The sequence below is a fragment of the Hyla sarda genome, chromosome 1 (assembly GCF_029499605.1).
Source record: "Hyla sarda isolate aHylSar1 chromosome 1, aHylSar1.hap1, whole genome shotgun sequence".
Classification (NCBI taxonomy): Eukaryota; Metazoa; Chordata; class Amphibia; order Anura; family Hylidae; genus Hyla; species Hyla sarda.
Genome location: NC_079189.1, coordinates 461,611,635 through 461,636,468, shown reverse-complemented (window position 1 = coordinate 461,636,468; position 24,834 = coordinate 461,611,635). Strand labels below are relative to the sequence as shown.

Below are 24,834 nucleotides of genomic sequence, written 5' to 3'. Positions count from 1 at the left end.
ATTTTTTTTTTTTTTATTAACACCATTTTATAGTCCCCATAGGAGACTATTACATACCATAACACAGCATTGATCAGTGTCATCAGTGATCGATTGCTCTAGGCTGCTGAGGCCTCCTGGAGCATCAAAGCTCCGATCACACAGCGAGGAGGCAGGTAAGGGCCCTCCTGCCGTCCTCTCAGCTGATTGGGACACCACGGTTTTACCACGGTGGTCCTGATCAGCTCCGCTGCGGGGAATGGATTTTTTTTTCATTTTAGGCACCACAATCCGCTTTAATTGCGGCGTCTAAGGGGTTAATGTTGGGCATCACCGCGATCATTGATGTCTGGCATTAGACAAGGGTCCCAGCAGCTATCAGTGTTTAACGTCATAGCAGGGAAGAAGGAGCAGGGCGTACAGGTACACCCTGCATCCTTAAAGGGGTATTCTAGGCAAAAAAAAAATTCTATATATCAACTGGCTCCGGAAAGTTAAACAGATTTGTAAATTACTTCTATTTAAAAAATCTTAATCCTTTGAATAGTTATTAGCTTCTGAAGTTTTCTGTCTAACTGCTCATTGATGATGTCACGTCCCGGGAGCTGTGCATGATGGGAAAATATCCCCATAGGAACTGCACAGCTCCTGGGTATCCTTGTAATCATATGAATCTACAGAATAAAGATAAGGTCATTTATCGAAAAGTGCACTGCATTGAAACAGAAGCCCCTAAAATTTACAAAATGCCTTTTTTTTTTATATTTCAACCCACAAATAAGTTGTTTTTTTTGGTTTCGCCACAGATTATGTTATAAAATAAATGATGTCAATACAAAGTACAATTGGTGGCGCAAAAAAATAAGCCCTCATATGGGTCTGTAGGTAAAAAAATTGTTATGATTTTAAGAAGAAGAGAAGGAAAGAAAATCAACTGGTGCTAGAAAGTTATACAGATTTGTAAATTACTTCTATTTAAAAACCTTAACCCTTCCAGTACTTATCAGTATGTATGCTCCACAGGAAGTTCTTTTCTAATTTATTTTCCGTCTGACCACAGTGCTCTCTGCTGACACCTGGTCATTTCAGGAACTGTCCAGAGCAGGAGCAAATCCCCATAGCAAACCTATCCTTCTCTGAACAGTTCATGACATGGACAGAGGTGGCAGCAGAGAGCACTGTGGTAAGACAGGAAAGAAAAACAGCAGTATACAGCAGCTGATAAGTACTGAAAGGATTAAGATTTTTTTTTTTTTTTAAAGAAGTAATTTACAAATCTGTTTAACTTTCTGGCACCAGTTGATTTAAAATAAATAAATAAGGGGTGCTCCAGCCCTAAGACATCTTAGCAACCAATCAGATCGCTTCTTTCATTTTTCAGAGGCCTTTTCAAATGATACATCTGCAATCTCGAGTTATGTTTATGGGCGATGATATGGATACTCATGGCTATTGGCTAGATCCTTGGCCACGTCATCAGTAGTTTGTGTCTTAGTACTGTTTCATTAGTGATGGTCGGGCCTGTAACACCAGCCAAACCTAATCTAGGTGGGCACATAAGGTTGAACAAAGTTGTTTGAACACTACACCCCAGAGGAAGTTGCAGAGAGCAACAGAACGCGTGGGGTCCTTTGGAACCAATGTGTCATCATTATTATGTAGCCTGTACTTTCTGTGATGCTCCAGCTGATGTCTGCTACCTATGGTATAGGTGATATCTCAAAATACTTTTCTTTTAGACCTTTATAGGCTTATTGTTATCAGTGTTATTTGTTTGGTGTACATTTGCAGTCTATTGAGGACAGTACATGGGACTTCACAATACAGCCCTTTTTTGCACTTCATGTACTAGGGACAGTCCACTTTATTTATGTAATTGTTGTTATGCACATGTTCCTGGAGGGAGAGCAACTTACCCCCTCCAAGTTGGTAGTGTGCTCATATTTGAGAGTTATAATTCCCATGTTAACATGCTCCATACTCTCCCTCATTACAAGTAAAAATGTATTCCTGTGTGTAGACAGTCAGACCTGATTGGGAGTAGGTTTGAAGCTTGGAAACAGGGTTGGGCCTCAAAAATGAAAGAAGCAATCCGATTGGTTGCTATGGGCATCTCAGCAACTTTTCTTCTGGACAGGTTTTTATTAAATCTTCCCCTATATCTTTATTTTTCCGTCAGGCAAAATAGTTTTATTTGAAAACTGGGAAAAGAGAGGCTTTTTTAATTATTTATACTTTTTATATCCCTATAGAGAAATATTATCAATCTTTTGATTTCTTACTGAATTCAATAGCAGTGATCTGCGATACTGGTGTTCTGCTTTTAGACAGTCTGCGTGAAGCAGACTGTATCAGCAGAGAAACTATGGCTGGAATGGAGGCCTTCAGAAGGACTCCGGCAGCCCCATTAACTGATCGCTAATGTCTTTCATTACTGGTAAATGCTCACTGGGAATGAAGTGAGCTCAGCTCCTGAGCTCGCTTAAAATTCAGATAAAATGCCTGTGTGTTAAAGGGGTTCTCCGGTGCTTACACATCTTATCCCCTATCCAAAAGGATAGGGGATAAGATGCCTGATCGCAGGAGTCCCGCCGCTGGGGACCCCAGGGATCTTGCACGCAGCACCCCGTTTGGGGCGGAGGCGTGACGTCGCACGCAAAAATTGTGCTATTTTACTGCAATGGTGCAAACATTACATTTTTTACTGTGATTTTGGAAAACTGCAGAGAAAACACAGCCAAAGCGCAGTAAACAGAATGTACTGCCTGCCGACAACAATGGTAGCGAAGGGCCACATGAACCCTACAGTGATTGGGCGACCATTTACTCCCAATGATTGGGCTGTGTAAAGGCTACTTTCAACTAACACTGAACAACTAACACAAAGTCAATCAATGCTCATATTGGGAACTTGTCTGGCTGCCTGCGAGAAAAGGACATTTTTTTAATCCCCCTACTGATTTTTAACGTCTGTTACTGACAAAGAAATGATGAGTCTATAATCCTAATGGTAGGTTTATTTGAACAGAGACAGATTAACAAAAAAAAAAAAAAATCCAGAAAAACGCATTTCAAATACGGTAAGTTATGAATTGATTTGGATTTTACTCAGTGAAATAAGTGTTTGATCCCCAATGAAATCAGCAAGATTTATTGTTCCCAGGTGTCTTTTATACAGGCTGAGAATAGGCATACTCTCTTAACCCCTTAAGGACCCAGCCCAGCCTTTGAGCTGTGATCTGTAGTTTTTAATCGGTTTCACTTTTGCTTATATGTGACTTTTTGATCACTTTCGATTCCTTTTTTTTTTAATGGGATGTGACAAAAAAAAAAAATCTGCAATTTTGGATGGAGTTTTTTTCTTCTTCTTTTCTTTTACATTTACACAGTTCAGCACCTTTAACATTATATTTTATTCACATTTATTAATCCATTTTTTTTTTAACTCCTCCAAAGGATGGATGGAGCTAGGCACTGTTTGCAGCAATCTTTTAAATTTCTAAAACTGTTCTGTGCTATGTATAGGCAATCTACTCCATTGGTCTGTCAGAGCAGCTGCGGTCCATGAAAAGCACTCACATCACAGTCTGGATGGGACTGAGGAAATATATGTGCATCCTGGTGCGCCAAGTACTAGGCAGTCAGGGAGCAAAGATACGTCCTGTGTGCCCTAAGGGGTTAAAAGAAGTGCTCCTAATCTCAGCTTGTTGCCTATATAAGAGACACCTGTCCACAGAAGCAATCAATCAGATTCCAAACTCTCCAAAATGGCCAAGATCAAAGGGGAAGATTTCTCAAAACCTCTTTAGAGGAAGAGTGGTGCAGTTGCCCATCACAAGCAATCAGATCGCTTCTTTCATTTTTCATAGGTCTCTTTAAAAATGAAAGAAGCAATCTGATTGGTTTCCATGGCAACTGCACAACACTTTCTCTGCACAGTTTTTGATGAATCTCCCCCAAAGTGCTGTCCAAGGATGTCAAGGACAAGATTGTAGACCTTCATAAGGCTGGAACGTTCTACAAAACCATTGCCAAGCCGCTTGGAGAGAAGTTTACAACAGTTGATGTCATTATTCAAAAATGGAACACACACAAAATAAGTGACAAATCTCCCTCAGCAGGGGCTCCATGTAAGATCTCACCTCGTAGAGTATCAGCCCAGAACTACAAGGGAGGATCTTCTCAATTATGTCAAAGCAGCTGGGACCAGTCACCAAGAAAAACAATTGGTAACACACTATGCCGTGAAGGACTGGAATCCTGCAGCGCATGCAAGGTCCTACTGCTAGAGAAAGCACATGTACAGGTCCAGCTAAATGTCAATGAACATCTGAATGATTCAGAAAAGAACTGGGTAAAAGTGTTGTGGTCAGAGGAGACCAAAATTAAGCTATTTAGCATCAACTCAACTCACCATGTTTGGAGTTGAAATGTTGCCAATGACCCCAAACCCACCCCAAACATGGAGAAAATAGTATACATTGGGGGTGTTTTTCCGCCAAGGACAACTTAACCGTATCAAATAGACAATAGATGGAGCCATGTACTGTCAAAATCTAGGAAAAAAACCTCCTACCCTCAGACAGGGCATTGAAAAGTGGTCATGGATAAGTATTCCAGCATGACAATGACCCAAAACACAAAGCCAAAGCAACCAAGGAGTGGTTCAAGAAGAAGCACATTAAGGTCCTGAAGTGGCCTAGCCAGTCTCCATACCCTAACTCCACAGAAATCTGTGGAGAGAGCGGAAGGTTTTAGTTTCTAAACGTCAGTCTCAAAATCTTTGACTTGGAGGGGATCTGCAGTGAGAGGAGCAGGGCTGTGGAGTCGGTAGATAAATGTTCCGACTCCGGAGTTATCTGTACTTCCAACTCAGACTCCCCGACTCCAACTCCTCTGTATTAATATGCAAATATATTTTATACATTCCTTGAAGGAAAGAAAGGCAACATACATGTCACAGGACTACTGGCTGGGAAGCCAACAGTCTACTGTATTGAACAGTTTGTGTGCTGATCTGCTGCTGAAGATAGGGCAGTGGGAGGATCCAGGAAGGGGCATTTATTATAAAACATGATTTCCCTAGTAGAATCCCATAGTCATGTTTAAAGGGGTACTCCGCCCCTAGACATCTTATCCCCTATGCAAAGGATAGGGGATAAGATGTCAGATCGCCGGGGTCCTGATGCTGCGGCACCGCGCTTTCATTACTACACAGAGCGAGTTTGCCCTGTGCGTAATGTTGGGCGATACAGGGGACAGAGCAGCGCGACGTCATGGCTCCGCCCCTCGTGACATCATGGTCCGCCCCCTTAATGCAAGTCTATGGTAGGGGGTGTGACGACCACCACGCCCCCTCCCATAGACTTGTATTGAGGGGGCTGGCTGTGACATCACGAGGGACGGAGCCGTGACGTAACGATGCTCCGGCCCCTGTATCGCCCATCCTTACGCACAGAGCGAACTCGCTCTGTGCAGTAACGATAGTGCGGTGCCGCAGCGGCAATCCTGGGGGTCCCCAGCAGCGGGACCCCGGCGATCTGACATCTTATCCCCTATCCTTTGGATAGGGGATAAGATGTCTAGGGGCGGAGTACCCCTTTAAGCTAACAATCGAGTTTACAAGTTTTTATAGCCTTAGCTGAATGGCAGCAGTTTTTCCAATGGTTTACAGCTTCAGTCTTGAACTATTTACTTAATCCCTTATCAGTGAGAGGCTAGGTTACCCATGGGTTCCATGTAACAGAAGAACAACACTATGGAAAGTATTGTCGCTCGTAATTGTGCGTTGTGTGCCATATAGTAAAGCACATGAAAAGCTTCTTCACGGTCACTTAACGTGTTCATTTTGCGGTTACGTGAGGCACTGCATGCATTGGTCTTTATTCTTAAAGTAGAGAAGTCATTAATTATAACTTTTAGTGAATTGGGAAATTTAAACTTGCTTTTATTTATTTATTCCGATCTAAATTTAGTAGGAGTCGCAGTCGGTGCATTGTTTGCCGACTTCGACTCCAGGTACCCAAAATTTAGTCCGACTCAGACTCCACAGCCCTGGAGAGGAGTGGGACAAAATCCCTCCTGAGATGTGTACAAACCTGGTGGACAACTACAAGAAATGTCAGCTCTCTGTGATTGCTAACAAGGGATTTTTCCAAAGTAATGAAAATCAATTTACAACATATTTGAAATGCGTTTTCCTGATTTTTGTTGTTGTCATTCTACATATTAGAATTGTTATAACTACAATTAAAATTATAGATGTTCATTTAACCCCTTCCCGCTATTGGAAGTATGCATACGTCCCAGCACCAGACACGTTCGCGCGATGGGACGTTTGCATACGTCATAACCATCTCTGGCACTGCCGCGGGCAGCGCAGGAGACCGGCGGCGGGACCCGGCTATCAATCGCAGCCGGAGTCCCACCGCAGCTGCCTCGGTCCCGGCAGCATTAACCCCGTAGATGCTGTGATCAATCCTGATCACAGCATCTATGGTGTTGACAGGGGGAGAGCTCTCCCCCTGTTCACCAACGGCGGCGCTGTGATACTAACGCGGGTCGCTGTTGGTTGCTATGGCAGCAGGAGGTCAGATGATGACCTGCTGTCTGCCTGCTACAGAAGCCTGAGAGATCAATCCATAGGCTGGATCGCACAGGCTGTGCTGTGTGCAGCTGATCAGGTCATACTGTGCTGCAGTACAAAATGTATTGCAGCATAGTATAACCTGTAAAAAGTTTTAAAAATAAAATAAAAACTTCTTCAATAAAAGTATGAAGTGTAAAAAAAATAAATAAATGCCCATTTCCCAATAAAAGCCCTGTATTATCACCAAAAAAGATCAAAAACACAAATCATATTCATAATTGGTATTGCCACGTCCATAATGACGTGTACTATAAAACTAATGTAAATTATCCCGCACGGTGAACGCCGTAAAAATATAAAATAAATTAAAACATTAAAAAAAACATCAAAATTTGCCAATTTTGGTACAAATAGTGGAATAAAAAAGATCAAAAAGGTAGCACGTATCGCAAAAATGATATCAATAAAAAGTACAGCTCATCCCGCAAAAAATAAGCCCTTACTCAATGGCGTCGGACGAAAAAGAAAAAAGTTATGGCCGTTGGAAAATGAATGGCAGAAAGAAATTTGCTCAAAAGGAAAAAGATAAATATAACATCGCTTTTACCGCACAGTATACACCATAAAAATACAATTTTAAAAAATGTCACAAATTTTCCAGTTTTTCATAATATTTTGGATTTTTTCACAAAAAATGCTGCATGTGTCAACACAAATGCACTACTTATAGAAAGTACAATATGTCACGAAAAAACCATCTCAGAATCACTCTGCTCAGAAAAAGCATTCTAAAGTTATTACCATTTAGGGTGCGTTCACACGGAGTAAATGAAGAGTAATTCACGCTGAAAAATTACGGGCGGAAAAAAAAAATTTCGCACAAAATTTGCGGGAAATTTGCACGGACTTGCGCGCGGACATGGGGGAGAAAGAAGTGAAGGGTTTTTCAGCCATTTCCACGCAAATTGTGCGCGAATTCCCATTGACTTCAATTGATTTCTGCTAGCGGATTCCGCATGAAGAATGAACATGTTCTTTCTTCAAGCGGAACGGAATTCAGCGTCGGAATTCTGCTAGCAGAATTTCCGCAGTGTGAACAGGACAGCGGAAAAAACATAAAAGTCAATGGGCAGAGGAGATGTGCATTAATTTGGAGCGAAGAATTCAAGAGGAATTACTCGAGTAAATTCCTCTTGAATTACTCCGTGTGAACGCACCCTTAAAGAGATACATGTCAAATAAAAAAAATAAAAAAAAGAGCCTGGTCATTGAGGTTAAAAAATGGGTCCGTCCTTACTGGGTTAAAGGGGTACTCCCGTGGAAAACTTTTTTCTTCAATTAGTTGGTGCCAGAAAGTTAAACAAATTTGCAAATGACATGAAATAGATATTTTGAGTGTCAGCGCTAAAAATATGAATAAATGTTAATGTTTGAAAAAAAAGTGAAGTAATTAGGTTACTACTATTGCAAAAATGGTGATGGCAATATATTTTTGATGCACTGCTGATTTTTAGTACTGCTAATATTTAGTAATGAATGTTGTCTATTGGTGTATCCTTTTTAACAATATGTACTGTACTTTGATTATACAAAAAGTCGTTCCACTTACGGCATTGATGTGTAGGTCTGGGTGAGATAAAATAAATCTGCGACTGAAAAAACATACATCATGGATCGATATGTACCTTTATAACAACTGAACAATGAATTAAAGGGGTATTACAGGAAAAAAACTTTTTTTTATTTTTTTTTATATTTATATATCAACTGGCTCCAGAAAGTTAAACAGATTTGTAAATTTCTTCTATTAAAAAATCTTAATCCTTTCAGTACTTATGAGCTTCTGAAGTTAAGGTTGTTCTTTTCTGTCTAAGTGCTCTCTGATGACATGTGTCTCGGGAAAAGCCCAGTTTAGAAGCAAATCCCCATAGCAAACCTCTTCTAAACTGGGCGTTTCCCGAGACAGGTGTCATCAGAGAGCACTTAGACAGAAAAGAACAACCTTAACCCCTTAAGGACCAGGCCATTTTATACCTTAAGGACCGGAGCGTTTTTTGCAATTCTGACCACTGTCACTTTAAACATTAATAACTCTGGAATGCTTTTAGTTATCATTCTGATTCCGAGATTGTTTTTTCGTGACATATTCTACTTTAACTTAGTGGTAAAATTTTATGGTAACTTGCATCCTTTCTTGGTGAAAAATCCCAAAATTTGATGAAAAAAATGAAAATTTTGCATTTTTCTAACTTTGAAGCTCTCTGCTTGTAAGGAAAATGGATATTCAAAATATATTTTTTTTGGGTTCACATATACAATATGTCTACTTTATGTTTGCATCATAAAATTTATGAGTTTTTACTTTTGGAAGACACCAGAGGGCTTCAAAGTTCAGTAGCAATTTTGAAATTTTTCACAAAATTTTCAAACTCACTATTTTTCAGGGACCAGTTCAGTTTTGAAGTGGATTTGAAGGGTCTTCATATTAGAAATACCCCATAAAAGACCCCATTATAAAAACTACACCCCCTAAAGTATTCAAAAAAACATTCAGTAAGTGTATTAACCCTTTAGGTGTTTCACAGGAATAGCAGCAAAGTGAAGGAGAAAATTCAAAATCTTCATTTTTTACACTCGCATGTTCTTGTAGACCCAATTTTTGAATTTTTGCAAGGGATAAAAAGGAGAAAATTTTTACTTGTATTTGAAACCCAATTTCTCTCGAGTAAGCATATACCTCATATGTCTATGTTAATTGTTTGGTGGGCGCAGTAGAGGGCTCAGAAGGGAAGGAGCGACAAATGGTTTTTGGGGGGCATGTCACCTTTAGGAAGCCCCTATGGTGCCAGGACAGCAAAAAAAAAACACATGGCATACCATTTTGGAAACTAGACCCCTCAGGGAACGTAACAAGGGGTAAAGTGAACCTTAATACCCTACAGGTGATTCACGACTTTTGCATATGTAAAAAAATATATATTTTTTTTACCTAAAATGCTTGGTTTCCCAAAATTTTTACAATTTTAAAAAGGGTAATAGCAGAAAATACCCCCCAAAATTTGAAGCCCAATTTCTCCCGATTCAGAAAACACCCCATATGGGGGTGAAAAGTGCTCTGCTGGCGCACTACAGGTCTCAGAAGAGAAGGAGTCACATTTGGCTTTTTGAAAGCAAATTTTGCTCTGGGGGCATGCCGCATTTAGGAAGCCCCTATGGTGCCAGGACAGCAAAAAAAAAAAACACATGGCATACTATTTTGGAAACTAGACCCCTCGGGGAACGTAACAAGGGGTAATTTGAACCTTAATACCCTACAGGTGTTTCACGACTTTTGCATATGTAAAAAAATATATTTTTTTTTTACCTAAAATGCTTGTTTTCCCAAAAATTTTACATTTTTTAAAAGGGTAATAGCAGAAAATACCCCCCAAAATTTGAAGCCCAATTTCTCCCGAGTACGGCGATACCCCATATGTGGCCCTAAACTGTTGCCTTGAAATACGACAGGGCTCCAAAGTGAGAGCGCCATGCGCATTTGAGGCCTAAATTAGGGACTTGGGGGGTGGACATAGGGGTGGACATAGGGGTATTCTACGCCAGTGATTCCCAAACAGGGTGCCTCCAGCTGTTGTAAAACTCCCAGCATGCCTGGACAGTCAACGGCTATCTGGCAATACTGGGAGTAGTTGTTTTGCAACAGCTGGAGGCTCCATTTTGGAAACAGTGGCGTACCAGACGTTTTTCATTTTTATTGGGGAGGGGGGTTGTATAGGGGTATGTGTATATGTAGTGTTTTTTACTTTTTATTTTATTTTGTGTTAGTGTAGTGTTTTTAGGGTACAGTCGCACGGGCGGGGGGGTTCACAGTAGTTTCTCGCTGGCAGTTTGAGCTACGGCAGAAAATTTGACGCAGCTCAAACTTGCAGCCGGATACTTACTGTAATCCTCCGCCCATGTGAGTGTACCCTGTACGTTCACATTGGGGGGGGGGGAATCAGTGCAAAACTACAACTCCCAGCATGTACGGTCTATCAGTGCATGCTGGGAGTTGTAGTTTTGCAACCGCTGGAGGCTCCGTTTTGGAAACAGTGGCGTACCAGACGTTTTTCATTTTTATTGGGGAGGGGAGGGGGGCTGTGTAGGGGTATGTGTATATGTAGTGTTTTTTACTTTTTATTTTATTGTGTGTTAGTGTAGTGTAGTGTTTTTAGGGTACAGTCGCACGGGCGGGGGGTTCACAGTAGTTTCTCGCTGGCAGTTTGAGCTGCGGCAGAAATTTTGCCGCACCTCAAACTTGCAGCCGGATACTTACTGTAATCCTCCGCCCATGTGAGTGTACCCTGTACGTTCACATTGGGGGGGGGAACATCCAGCTGTTGCAAAACTACAACTCCCAGCATGTACGGTCTATCAGTGCATGCTGGGAGTTGTAGTTTTGCAACAGCTGGAGGCACACTGGTTGTGAAACACCGAGTTTGGTAACAAACTCAGTGTTTTGCAACCAGTGTGCCTTCAGCTGTTGCAAAAGCTACAACCCCCAGCATGTACGGACAGCGGAAGGGCATGCTGGGTGTTGTAGTTATGCAACAGCTGGAGGCATACTACTTTGGCTGGGGATGCTGGGGATTGTAGTTATGCAACAGCTGGAGACACACTGGTTTGCTACTTAACTCAGTGTGCCTTCGGCTGTTGCAAAACTACAACTCTCAGCAGTCACCGACAGCCAACGGGCATGCTGGGAGTTGTAGTTATGCAACCACCAGATGCACCACTACAACTCCCAGCATGCACTTTAGCTGATTGTGCAAGCTGGGAGTTGTAGTTACACAACAGCTGAAGGTACACTTTTCCATAGAAAGCATGTGCCTCCAGCTGTTGCAAAACTACAAGTCCCAGCATGCCCATAAGGGCATGCTGGGAGTTGTGGTGGTCTGCCTCCTGCTGTTGCATAACTACAGCTCCCAGCATGCCCTTTTTGCATGCTGGGAGCTGTTGCTAAGCAACAGCAGGAGGCTGTCACTCACCTCCAACGATCCTCGCTGCACCAGGTCAGTCCCTCGTCGTCTCCGCCGCCGCCGCTGCTCCTGGGGCCCCGATCCCAACAGGGGCGCCGGGGATCGGGGTCCCCAGCACCCGGGGTGCACGTCCCGCACCCGCTCACGTCCTCCGGAAGAGGGGCGGAGCGGGTTGCGGGAGTGACACCCGCAGCAGGCGCCCTGATTGGTCGGCCGGTAATCCGGCCGACAAATCAGGGCGATCGTGAGGTGGCACCAGTGCCACCTCACTCCTGCTGGCTCTGGCTGTTCGGGGCCGTCGGAGACGGCCCCGAACAGCCTGTAATTCCGGGTCACCGGGTCACTGGAGACCCGATTGACCCGGAATCCGCCGCAGATCGCTGGACTGAATTGTCCAGCGATCTGCGGCCATCGCCGACATGGGGGGTCATAATGACCCCCCTGGGCGATATGCCCCGATGCCTGCTGAACGATTTCAGCAGGCATCGGGGACCGGCTCCGCTCCAGATGGTTGCGGGGGGCCGGTAAAACACATGACGTTCTCATACGTCATGTGTCCTTAAGGACTCGGAAATGGAGACGTATGAGAACGTCATGTGTCCTTAAGGGGTTAACTTCAGAAGCTCATAAGTACTGAAAGGATTAAGATTTTTTAATAGAAGTAATTTACAAATCTGTTTAACTTTCTGGAGCCAGTATATATTATATTATATTATATTATATTATATTATATTATATATATATATATATATATATATATATATATATATATATATATATACACCGTATATACTCGAGTATAAGCCGAGTTTTTCAGCACGATTTTTCGTGCTGAAAACACCCCCTCGGCTTATACTCGAGTGAACTCCCCCACCCGCAGTGGTCTTCAACCTGCGGACTTCCAGAGGTTTCAAAACTACAACTCCCAGCAAGCCAGGGCAGCCATCGGCTGTCCGGGCTTGCTGGGAGTTGTAGTTTTGAAACCTCCGGAGGTCCGCAGGTTGAAGACCACTGCGGCCTTCAACATCATCCAGCCCCCTCTCACCCCCTTTAGTTCTGAGTACTCACCTCCGCTCGGCGCTGGTCCGGTCCTGCAGGGCTGTCCGGTAAGGAGGTGGTCCGGTGAGGAGGTGGTCCGGGCTGCTATCTTCACCGGGGAGGCCTCTTCTAAGCGCTTCGGGCCCGGCCTCAGAATAGTCACGTTGCCTTGACAATGACGCAGATGCGTCGTTGTCTAGGCAACGGCTCTATTCCGGGCCGGAAGCGCGGAGAAGAGGCGCCCCCGGTGAAGATAGCAGCCCGGACCACCTCCTCACCGGACCACCTCCTTACCGGACAGCCCTGCAGGACCGGACCAGCGCCGAGCGGAGGTGAGTACTCAGAACTAAAGGGGGTGAGAGGGGGCTGGATGATGTTGAAGGCCGCAGTGGTCTTCAACCTGCGGACCTCCGGAGGTTTCAAAACTACAACTCCCAGCAAGCCCGGACAGCCGATGGCTGCCCGGGCTTGCTGGGAGTTGTAGTTTTGAAACCTCTGGAGGTCCGCATGTTGAAGGCCGCAGTGGTCTTCAACCTGCGGACCTCCGGAGGTTTCAAAACTACAACTCCCAGCAAGCCCGGACAGCCGATGGCTGCCCGGGCTTGCTGGGAGTTGTAGTTTTGAAACCTCTGGAGGTCCGCATGTTGAAGGCCGCAGTGGTCTTCAACCTGCGGACCTCCGGAGGTTTCAAAACTACAACTCCCAGCAAGCCCGGACAGCCGATGGCTGCCCGGGCTTGCTGGGAGTTGTAGTTTTGAAACCTCTGGAGGTCCGCAGGTTGAAGACCACTGAGGGCGAATGATGAGAAGAGGATGATGAAGGGGGGTGGGGATGATGAAGGGGGGGGGGGGGGTGTGGGATGATTACAAGGGGATGATGAAGGGGGGATGTGTGGGATGATAAGGGGATGTGTGGGATGATGACAAGGGGATGATGAAGGGGGGATGTGTGGGATGATAAGGGGATGTGTGGGATGATGACAAGGGGATGATGAAGGGGGGATGTGTGGGATGATGACAAGGGGATGATGAAGGGGGGATGTGTGGGATAAGGGGATGTGTGGGATGATGACAAGGGGATGATGAAGGGGGGATGTGTGGGATGATAAGGGGATGTGTGGGATGATGACAAGGGGATGATGAAGGGGGGATGTGTGGGATGATGACAAGGGGATGATGAGGATGTTAATGACGGGTCTGGATGATGACAGGGGGGGATGAGGTATTTCCCACCCTAGGCTTATACTCGAGTCAATAACTTTTCCTGGGATTTTGGGTTGAAATTAGGGGTCTCGGCTTATACTCGGGTCGGCTTATACTCGAGTATATACGGTGTGTGTATATATATATATATATATATATATATATATATATATATATATATATATAAATATAAAAAGTTTTTTCCTGGAATGCCCCTTTAAATCAGATGCAAGAAGAGATAAAAATTAAATGGTTACGCCTTCACCTTCGGATTAACAAATGTGCATTGCACCTTCGGACTAATGGACCTGTAATATATTACAATAAACCAAGACCCGCACTCCAAGCGAACAAGGATACTTATGGATGTGCAAATCTCCTTAACAATATGGACATACCATAACTATGGACGGTACAAAATTAAATTACCTGTTAGAAGGATCGTTAGGACCTGTAGTATAAATGACGGCGAAAACCCACGGCTACGATCTCTGAGGAAGGAAATCACTAATTTCCAAAACACGTTAGAATTGATCCATACTGAAAAACTGTAGTGACGTCACTGCCAGCCTAAGGTTAGCCGGGTCATTTTCTCTACAACTGCTGGTTGTAAACGCCACGGGCCGGGGCTGTCTCCCGACACCCGCTACAAGCTAACAGCACAAAGGCTCCTTTGAAACTGATGTCCAAAGGTACCGTCACCCAGATCTTCACATCAATGCCATAAGTGGAACGACTTTTTGTATAATCAAAGTACAGTACATATTGTCTAAAAAGGATACACCAATAGACAACATTCATTACTAAATATTAGCAGTACTAAAAATCAGCAGTGCATCAAAAATATATTGCCATCACCATTTTTGCAATAGTAGTAACCTAATTACTTCACTTTTTTTCAAACATTAACCACCATCATTATTCATATTTTTAGCGCTGACACTCAAAATATCTATTTCATGTACTTATTTTTAGTGGTATAGTAGGGAACCACTAGGGAGTGTCACAGCAGCTTACTGATTCCATAAGCGCCAGTGCGTGGATACTGTTATCTGCGTGCAGATTTGTAAATGACTTCCATTTAAAAAAAAATCTTAATTCTTCCAGTACTTATTAATGGCTGAATACTACTTTCTTTTTGGATTTCTTTTCTGTCATGATCACAGTGTTCTCTGCTGACACCTCTGTCCATTTTAGGAACTGTCCAGGGCAGCATATGTTTGCTATGGGGATTTTCTCCTGCTCTGGACAGTTCCTGACATGGACAGAGGTGGTCATGACAGAAAAGAAATCCAAAGAGAAAATAAATTCCTCTGTATTATATAGCCACTAATAAGTACTGGAAGGATTAAGATTTTTTTTTAAATAGGAGTAATTTACAAATCTGTTTAACTTTCAGGCACCAGTTGATTTAAAAAAATAAATAATAATAATAATAATAATAAAATAAAAATAAAAAAAAGTTTTCCACTAGAATACCCTTTTAAAGCAAAATGTACAGAATCAGATTCAAATAATTTTTCTCCTTCACTGTAGTTAGCCAGAGGCTACTGGGGCAAGTGACACTAAAATACACTATTTGTACTACTACATAAAGAACTGCAGTTTGTAGCGTAATCTATTAACTAAAATAGGAAACGAAGATGGAGATTTATCTACACATGTGTAGAGGAAAGGTGGAGCAGTTGCTCATAGCAACCAGAATGCTTATCTTTTTCTCAGAGGCCTTTTAAAAATGAAAGACACAATCTGGTTGCTATAGACATCTGCTCCACTTTCCTCTGCACGGGTTTTGACAAATCCCCCCCCCCCCCAAATGCCTAATGACTACCGAAATAATGAAATATGCTACATTACTCTGTGCAGTACACTCTAAAATAAATCAAAATCTACAAAATGAATTCTTAAAATCACTAAAGGAGGTAAGGATCAAAACAGATCATGACCTATGTATTGTGGATCCTGTAAAAATTAAAGCCACAGCACTTGGGTGAACAGAGTGTTAATGCCAGTTCATTGTAGGCCCAATACTGTCATGCCAAATATCCTGTGCATAAGTCTGCGAGTTGCTCCAACTCAAACAGACAGACTGACTGCTGTACATAAGTTGTAGCTGTGTATTATATCAGTACAAAAATCTAAAGCATGCCACACAGTACATGAAAAGATCAGGCCATCTCAAAGTTTTATATTGAGCTTCTAACTTCTCCTGGGAACGGCCATTCAAGGGACAATGGGCCACTGTGTTGGCAAATGAGAATGAAAAATACTATTTGGCACAATAGTCTGCTTACAGTTACGTGTAACTTTTAAACCTGTGCAGGTAAAGATCCATCACAACTCACAACGTCCTGAGATACAACAGAACTAATAAGTGTCTGTAAAACTAATGACACAATCCACACAGTGATACAGATTAGTATATACTGAGAGTAGAACTTATAACATTCTGCTATTAAGTACCGAGTATGACCCCTAATCCCTGCCAAATCAATGTTGTCTGGCAATGATGTCACAGAAAATGTCAAGCCAGCCCCCTGATGATGCCTGCGGCCCATCTCTACTTCCCAGCATGCCTACTTTTCCTGCTGTCACCTGATCTTAGCAAAGTTTGAAAATAGCGGGGAAGCATTTATTTAGGCATGGAGGGACGTACAGATGGGCCGCACGCGTCAGCAGGGGGCTGGCTTGTCAGACAAGATGAGAAGAAGCCAAGTCCCCTCAAGCTGTACAGCAAGATGGGAAAGGCTCGAGATGACAGTAATTTGTAGCCCAGAAGAATGCTGAGTTTAACCAAATATGTATATGAAAATTTTTTTTAACACTTTTTGGGGGTGAAATAGGGAAAATGAGACAATTTACATTTTTATTGGGGCAGGGGGTTTTCCCCTTTTTTTTAACTTTATTTTTACACTTTAATAGTCCCCATAGGGGACTATTTATAGCAATCACTCGATTGCTAATACTGTTCGTGCTATGTATAGGACATAGCACTGATCTATATTATCGGTCATCTTCTGCTCTGGTCTGCGGGAAGGCAGATCAGAGAAGACGACGCCGGGAAGGCAGCGGAGCCAGGTGAGGGGACCCCCATTCTGCCTTGCTAGATGATCGGATCGTCGCAGCAGTCAAACCACTGGTATCCCCCCCACAAGAACAGAGGGAAATCGAACCCCCGCCCCCCCTCCATGCATTAAGTGAACTGTGCATGCACTGCCATCACTTCATTTACTCTCTATGAGACTTTTAAACACTGCCGAGTTCAGCAATGTTGAGAAGCCCAATATATGATGAATGGTGCACTCCATTAATTAAAAACAAAAAACATTTAACTAGCAACTATTAAAACGTAAATACATGTAATTGAGATATACCTCTCAGACTGTAAGCTCTTAGGACAAGGACCCTCACACCTCATGTCAATAGTTTATAAGTAACCATGTAACTTCTGGTTTTCTGTACATTTAAACGGTGTACTGGAAAGTGCTGCAGAATATACTGGTGCTATATAAAGATTATTGTTATTAGGGATGCACCGATATATCGGCGGCCGATACATATCGGCCGAAAATAGCTGTTTCGGGGAAATGCCGAAACAACTAAAAATGTGCCGATAATGACCACCTCCCCTGCCCGCCCACAGCACAAGTTGCAAACACTGCCAGTGGCAGAGGCACTCGTGGGGAGTGCAGGGGGGCCAGCCGCAACATCTGGGGCGGGGGGGGGGGGGGGTTCGCGCTCTCCGGGATAGGAATACTTCTTTGTATGTGCCCGGGCCGGCTCACGTGTGTGGCTGCAGGCGGGGGCCGGCCAGAGCATATAAAAACTAATACTGTATACTAAAAACCAGGGGGCCTCCAGCTGTTGTGAAACTACAACTCCCAGCATGCCCGGACCGGCAAAGTCTATCCAGACATGCTGGGAGTTGTAGTTTCACAACAGCTGGAGGCCCCCTGGTTTTTAGTATACAGTATTAGTTTTTATATGCTCTGGTCGGCCCCCGCCTGCAGCCACACACGGGAGCCGGCCCGGGCACATAAAAAGAAGTATTCCTAATCCTATCCCGGACATCCCTGTGTCCCGAAAAATCTTTTCGGGACATAAGGATGTCCGCTGGTCACTCACCATTCCCCGGCGTCCTCCAGCGATCCTCCTTCGGTCCCTCGCTTCTCCGCCTCTATGGTCGTACGCTTGGGACGTCACTGACATCCCATGCGTACAACCATAGAGACGCAGGAGGACCGCAGGATCGTTGGAGGAGAACGCACGCTGGCTGGGGCCTGGTAAGTGACCGCGTCATCTTCTTCAGTGTTCCGGTCACCGCTCCTCCGGTCCCGGCACCTACTGCTATGGTCCATAGGCCATAGCAGTAGATGGTGACCCCGGCCAGAGGAGCGGTGACCAGATCACTGTGGGGGCAGCAGTACAGACATACAGCCCCTAGCCATACACTGTATATGGCTGGAAGCTGTATGTCTGTGGGGTGGGGGGAAGCTGCCTAATATTGTTGGGGGGCAGCTGCCTACAAATGGGGGGGGGGGGGGGAAGCTGCCTAATATTGTTGGGGGGAGCTGCCTAATATTGTGGGGGGAGCTGACTACAAATTGGGGGGAGCTGCCTAATATTGTGGGGGGGGAGCTGCCTAATATTGTGGGGGGGGGGAGCTGCCTAATATTGTGGGGGGGGGGAGCTGCCTAATATTGTGGGGGGGGGGGGCTGCCTAATATTGTTGGGGGGAGCTGCCTAATATTGTTGGGGGGAGCTGCCTAATATTGTTGGAGGGGAGCTGCCTAATATTGTTGGAGGGGAGCTGCCTAATATTGTTGGAGGGGAGCTGCCTAATATTGTTGGGGGGCGCTGCCTAATATTTTTTGGGGAGCGCTGCCTAATATTGTGGGGGAACTGCCTACTATTGTGGGGGAACTGCTGACCTAATGTGGGGGGGAGCTGCCTAATATTGTGGGGGAGCTGCCTATTAATGTGGGGGAGCTGCCTACTATTGTGGGGGAGCGGCCTATTAATGTGGGGGAGCTGCCTATTAATGTGGGGGAGCTGCCTATTAATGTGGGGGAGCTGCCTATTAATGTGGGGGAGCTGCCTGTTAATGTGGGGGAACTCCCGACCTAATGTGGGGGAGCTGGCAATCTAATGTGGGGGAATCTAATGAGCGGAGCGCTGCATTTTACCAGAAGACGGGGAGAAGTCATTTTCGGTTTCGGTATCGGTTTCGCCCGGACATTTTTTTTTATTTCGGTTTCGTTTCGGTTCTGAAATTTCCATTTCGGTGCACCTCTAATTGTTATAGTTTTGTAGACTACTCTATAACTGCTCAAAGTTTAAATTACAGAAAGAACCAGTGAACACTATGTGAACATGGGATTTAGGGTGCATGCACACCACGTTTTTGCTATACAGTTCCCATATACAATTTCAAGTTAAAAACCGTATAGCAAACCATATGCATTGACTTAACATTGTAAACCGTATGTCAAACACATCATCCAGTTTAGTCCATTTTGCGTCTTATACGATAAGGTAACACATAAGGACATTGCAGTTCACCAGGCTTGGGTTGTCCCCTACCACATTTTTTGGTCCAGGTGAAAAACCGTATAGGTTTTTTTTTGTTTTGTTTTTTAAACATGGGAGTCAATGGGAACCGTACAGAACAGTATGTGTGTACGGTTCCATCCGGTTTTCACCATCCGGTTTTTGAATTTGCACAGTTTTTTTTCTTGGAATTTCAATCAAACAAGTGAAACTTTATTAAAAATGGAGTGAAAAGTTAAAAACGTATACGGACATCATTTTTCAAACTGTACACGGTTTTTAACCGTATATGGGTTGAAATTTGTACACACGTTTTGATACAGTTTAGTCAGGTTTTGAGGAATCCGTTTTTCATCAAAAACCTGACACGGGAACTGTATTGCAAAAACGTGGTGTGCATGCACCCTTACTCTGCCTAAATAGACTACATACTTTTTCTCCTTTCTCTCTACATTTTATTCCCTTTTTACACATAAGCCTACCAAAACCATCTAAACTAATGTCTTTACTCTTTAAAACTGTAGCTTTATTTACAGTAATGTTTGTCTCTAACTTATAGTGAATTAGACTTTATTCGGGGGTGAGGAATTGGTAGCCAGGTTTAAGTGTCTGTAATCTGGATGTACCCTGTTTCTGCGGACTTACAATCCCATAGAAATCTATGATGTCTTTTGTTTTCCCATGGACATAACATTCTTATAAACACTGACATGCAGTAAATGGCAAAAGCCCCTGTGTAACACCGTGGATCTGACTGCACATGGTGTACAACAGAACACTGCTTTGACAATGACAATATATGAAGTGAAACAACTGAACAGCGAAAATTGTATAATGTGACTTAGCATACATAAAACAATGTGGAGGGAGATTTACAAAAACCTGTCCAGAGGAAAAGCTTCCCAGTTTCCCATAGCAACCAATCAGCTCACTGCTTTTATTTTTAACAGGAACTCTGCAAAATGAAAGAAGCAATCTGATTGGTTGCTAGTGGCAACTGGGCAACTTTTACTTTGCACAGCTTTTGATAAATCTCTCCCTGTGTCTTTAGCACTAGCCTGGAATACAACTGCATGTATTTCCAGTGTAAATAAAATCTGAAACATTTCAGAATAACAAGCTTGATCTAGATCAGTGATCTCAAACTGCAACCCTCCAGATGTTGCAAAACTTCAACTCCCAGCTGCCCGGACAGCCAACGGCTGTCCGGGCAGCTGGGAGTTGAAGTTTTGCAACATCTGGAGGGCCACCGTTTGAGACCACTGGTCTAGAAGTATACTGATCTTAATGTATGGTGCTATACAGTGTTCCCTCAAGTTACAATATTAATTGGTTCTGGTACGACCATTGTATGTTTAGACCAGAACTCTATGGAAACCTGGTAATTGGTTCTAAAGGCACCAAAATGTCATCCAAAAATAGGAAAAAGTGAGAATTAAAGAAAAATAAGTAGATAACTAATACAGATAAAGCAAATCCTTACATATAAAAGTAAGAAAGAGCCGCTGTGAGCTGTAAATCACTGTCCATGTCAATGTTTCCCAAGCAGGGAGCCCCCAGCTGTTGCAAAACTACAACTCCCAGCATGCCCGGACAGCCTTTGGCTGTCCGGGCATGCTGGGAGTTGTAGTTTTGCAACAGCTGGGGGCACCCTGCTTGGGAAACACTGGTCTATGTAGAGGACAGGAGCTTCTTCAGGGTCCTGTACAGAACAGTGTCCTAAAAAAGTAACATGGAGCCGCCCACACCTGGTGTTCAAAGGAGCAGCTAACTCTGTTACAGGTAAAGAGTACAGAACATATAATACTTCCCTGTACTGTAGGGGGCGCTACCAGACACCAGTCAGTGCATACGCTTCAGTAATACAGGGCTTTTACCAGTGAATGCCCATTCTGATTGGTCAGTTCATTGACACATTTCACAGATCTGGACTGTCTGTACATTGTATGTTGAGTCTGGTTTCAACTTACAATGTCCAGAAAAGACCATTGTATGTTGAGGCCATTGTAAGTTGAGGGATCACTGTATATGCATCAAACATAAGTTCTTACCCTTAAAATCCACAACTATGAACCAAATCTCAACTTGAAATCCCTTAAAACCCAGCAGCATGGCATAAGGTGGGTGAGCAGATCTATCCGCTTTATCATTCTGCTAAAATACAATGATATATTATTGCGGGAGCTGCCATAGCCACACTATTGGGGTCCGAAGTAAGATCACAGACTAGTTACCTAGCACTGTAACAATATCCAGCCTGTATTTGCATTCTCTATCCTGCCACTACTTTGTGAATGTCTGTATGCAAACACATACAACAAGGAGTGAAATCTCAGACAGCCCTGCACTAAAGTTCTGTAAGAAAGTCTAGAGAGCAGTGAGAGACAGCCGGCTCTGCAGTCTCCTAGCAACTGACAACACAGGCACACGTGACGCGCAGGGGACACAACTGTCAGTGAGAGGAGTCATCCTCCCCATCATCACACAGCACAGCAATCACTCACCTTTCGTGTCCAGCTCCACGTGGATGATGTTGCCCATCACGGTGGTGTTGTGCAGATGCTTCACCGCATCCCTGGCTCCTTTAACGCTGGCAAATATGACTTTGGCAATGCCCAGGTGCTTCTTGTTCTTCGGATTGTACAAGATCTCCACCTCCTCCACTTCCCCATACTTCTTGCACATGTCACTGAGAAAGTTTTCCCGTATATTGTCGTTCAGTTTTGCAAAAGTCACTTGCTTAGGGGGCACCGGGCCGACATAGAACTCGTCGATCTGGGGGAGCGAGAGATAAGAGTTAGCGAGGATCGTGACTCCGGCAGCAGCTGGCAACACTACACGCTATGTAACCTACGGTATGATGTGCACCGGGGCTCTCCAGCTGTTGCAGGTCATGTTTGGAGTTGGTGTGGCACAGCTGGAAAGCCGCAGGTCGCAGCAGCACATGAGTGTGATCACGGTTACACACCGATGTGTGAGGCCCAGAGCACTACTACATGCCAGCTGTTATGTAAATACCTTGAGCTTGGGTACAGGTAAATCGACCTCCTTATTTTTGGTCCATAGCCTTCCTATCCGGGGATCTCTAACGCAATCCACTGGGGGGACACCCGGGTTCTGCAAACACAAAAGGCAAGAAGTTTAGGATGATGATGGTGATGGTGGCAGGAGACAGTTGACAAGAAGCAGCAGCACACAAGGCTGTGCCCCCCATCACATGCACTGACTAGAGGGGGCACACAAGTTATGACAGCAGCAGCAGCAGCAGGCACCATGCCCAGGGGACCACCACATACAGGCATGCTGAAGTAGAGCCCATCGTAGCGGTAGAGCTTGTGTTGTCCCTTCCTGAGAGCAGGGTCGATGATCAGCTTGTAACTCTTCCAATGATGGCTCTTCTTCTCGCCAGAGGTGCCGGCTTGGTTGCCCGCCTCCATGCCGTTGATCCAGCCTGTAAGCCATAAACAAGAAGACATGAGTGCAGGGTCTGGGGGGCAGCGCAGACAAGGCGCACACACACACAGCCCGCTCGCTCGCATCTAACACAAGGGTCCAGCCTCACTTGTAGTCTGCTTTCTGACATGGTCCTCGGGATTCCTGCTCTTCTCCCCAGGCTTGGCCTCCTTGAAAGACATGCCTGCCCGCCTTTCCCCACACCCCCCAAAGCCCTGCTCCCCTGCGTGCAGGGTCGTCTCCTGGACCTGCAGGAAAGGCCTTGGCGCTTCACAGGCCCCTTCCTGGGTTACATGACATGCTGTGGAGGGCACCCTGCCTGCTCCTTTTTGGCGAGCCAACACATATTGTGTGTGTGAGCAGCTTCAGCTCGCTCTGGGGCAACCCACAATGCACCGCGGCCTCCCGAGCCTCCGCCTCCCTTCTCTGTCCCCAGCCAGCCAGTAGTGCTGGGAGCCGCCTGGCGCTTCCCGCTCGCACTTTCGCCATACTCCTTTCCATTCCACACACATAGACACTGACTCCCGGTAATTCCCGGGATACAATTTGAGGTTAGTCATTGACACGGAGACATGTTTTTTATTATTATTATAATTTTTTTTATATACATTATTACCTATATACTTTTATTATATGTATAGGGTACATGTCGTTGCCCGTCAGTATTATATTTATTTTTTTCAAATAGTCTAGTAAACTGGATACAGGGACACCTTTCCAATTCTCGAGCTTCTAACTAATGACTTACTGTGAATCCGGGATTCCCTCAGTGTGAAAGAGAAACGTGTGGCGAATCTGCACGTTACATTTACATGGCGGCTCCAAACAGTCGCCAGACAAGATGGACCTGGTTGGCGCTCGTGAAGGGGGACACCAGTATGTCGTGTCTATAGGGATAGGACTGTGCCCTCCATGTTATTATAGTCACAGAAACTTCTGCTGTTCCTTTTCTAAAGCAGCTTCCATTTTGTTTCAGGAGGGCGCACATTCCCTATCACAGCAATGTGACGTGTTCTCCGCTCCCTCATATGTACAGTGACAGCACGGTGTTGTATTATTATTATCCGGTAAGGCGGGACAGCGCACTATTCACGAGGGAGGAGGGGGCGCAGAGTTTAGTCTCCCCTCCTCCAGCTTGGGTTCGGGCATAGTGACGTCATGGGCTGGCTGAGAGACTCTCTCGAGGCCGCAGCCAATCAGCGCGCAGCTCGCGGCCGCCTGTGAGTGATTACAGCGCCCTGCGCACCATCCTCCATCAGACAAGCGGGGAGAGGCCGACAGAGCGGCAGCGGCGGCCATGATGCTGCCAGGGAGTGAGCTGGCTGGCTGGGCTCTGCTTGTTCGTGCTGCCCTTCTCAGGACTCAGCTGTGTGTGTGTCTCCTGTATGAAGAAGGAAGACTTACTGTATAAATAGCATGTCTGGATTATCTCCCTGTGACATGGAATCCATCTTGGTCACATCTAGGTCATGGCACACCCTAAGTCTGAGTAAAGCAATGCCTTCTTGGTTTTTACACTGGGAGACTTGCCCTGCCAGCTGTCTCTGCTGATGAACAATAAATTAGCATTGATTTTCCTTTTTATTTTTCTCCTTTTTTAGCTCATTTGTGAACCATAGCTTTATATCCACCTTTAGGTGCAAACTGGTAAGGAAAATCCCAAGATTCTTTTTTTTATTTTTAATTTGCCAGTGTAAAAGTATTCCAGATGTAAAATATTTAGACTTTTTGTGCTATATTTACATATATGTATCTGGAGATCATGTGTAGACATAGCTGACAAAAAGCCAATGATCCCACTTTTTTACTCCTATTCAGGCACTAGATCTTGGCTGTGGTTGTCAATGTCATCTGTAACTTTTTAGGATTTCGTTCCTTACAGTTTGCAAGTTCTTTTTCAATTTTTAATTTTTTTTTTTGTGGAAAATTTTGTTAAAACAGGAGAGATCCAGCTGGTGTAACACATAAGGACATTGCAGTTCACCAGGCTTGGGTTGTCAGGTAAGTA

General features: G+C 44.4%; 1 protein-coding gene across 3 annotated transcripts in view; it reads right to left on the bottom strand.

Moving 5' to 3' along the window:
- The window catches only part of SETD1B (SET domain containing 1B, histone lysine methyltransferase), a 114,469-nt gene extending 90,576 nt beyond the window's left edge, over positions 1-23,893 (bottom strand). For 2 of the 3 annotated variants that reach the window (XR_008847058.1, XM_056534908.1), the window contains exons 1-4: positions 22,936-23,247; positions 22,670-22,824; positions 22,392-22,490; positions 21,878-22,148 (exon numbers count right to left, since the gene is read on the bottom strand). Coding sequence is in view for 2 of the 3 variants with exons in the window: in XM_056534908.1 (XP_056390883.1) it covers positions 21,878-22,148; positions 22,392-22,490; positions 22,670-22,824; positions 22,936-23,008 (598 nt within the window). In the remaining variant the exon portion in view is untranslated. Of the gene's footprint in view, positions 1-21,877; positions 22,149-22,391; positions 22,491-22,669; positions 22,825-22,935; positions 23,248-23,574 lie in introns of those variants that run through there. The other variant, XM_056534919.1, reaches the window with a different exon arrangement.
- Positions 23,894-24,834: the final 941 nt, after the last annotated feature.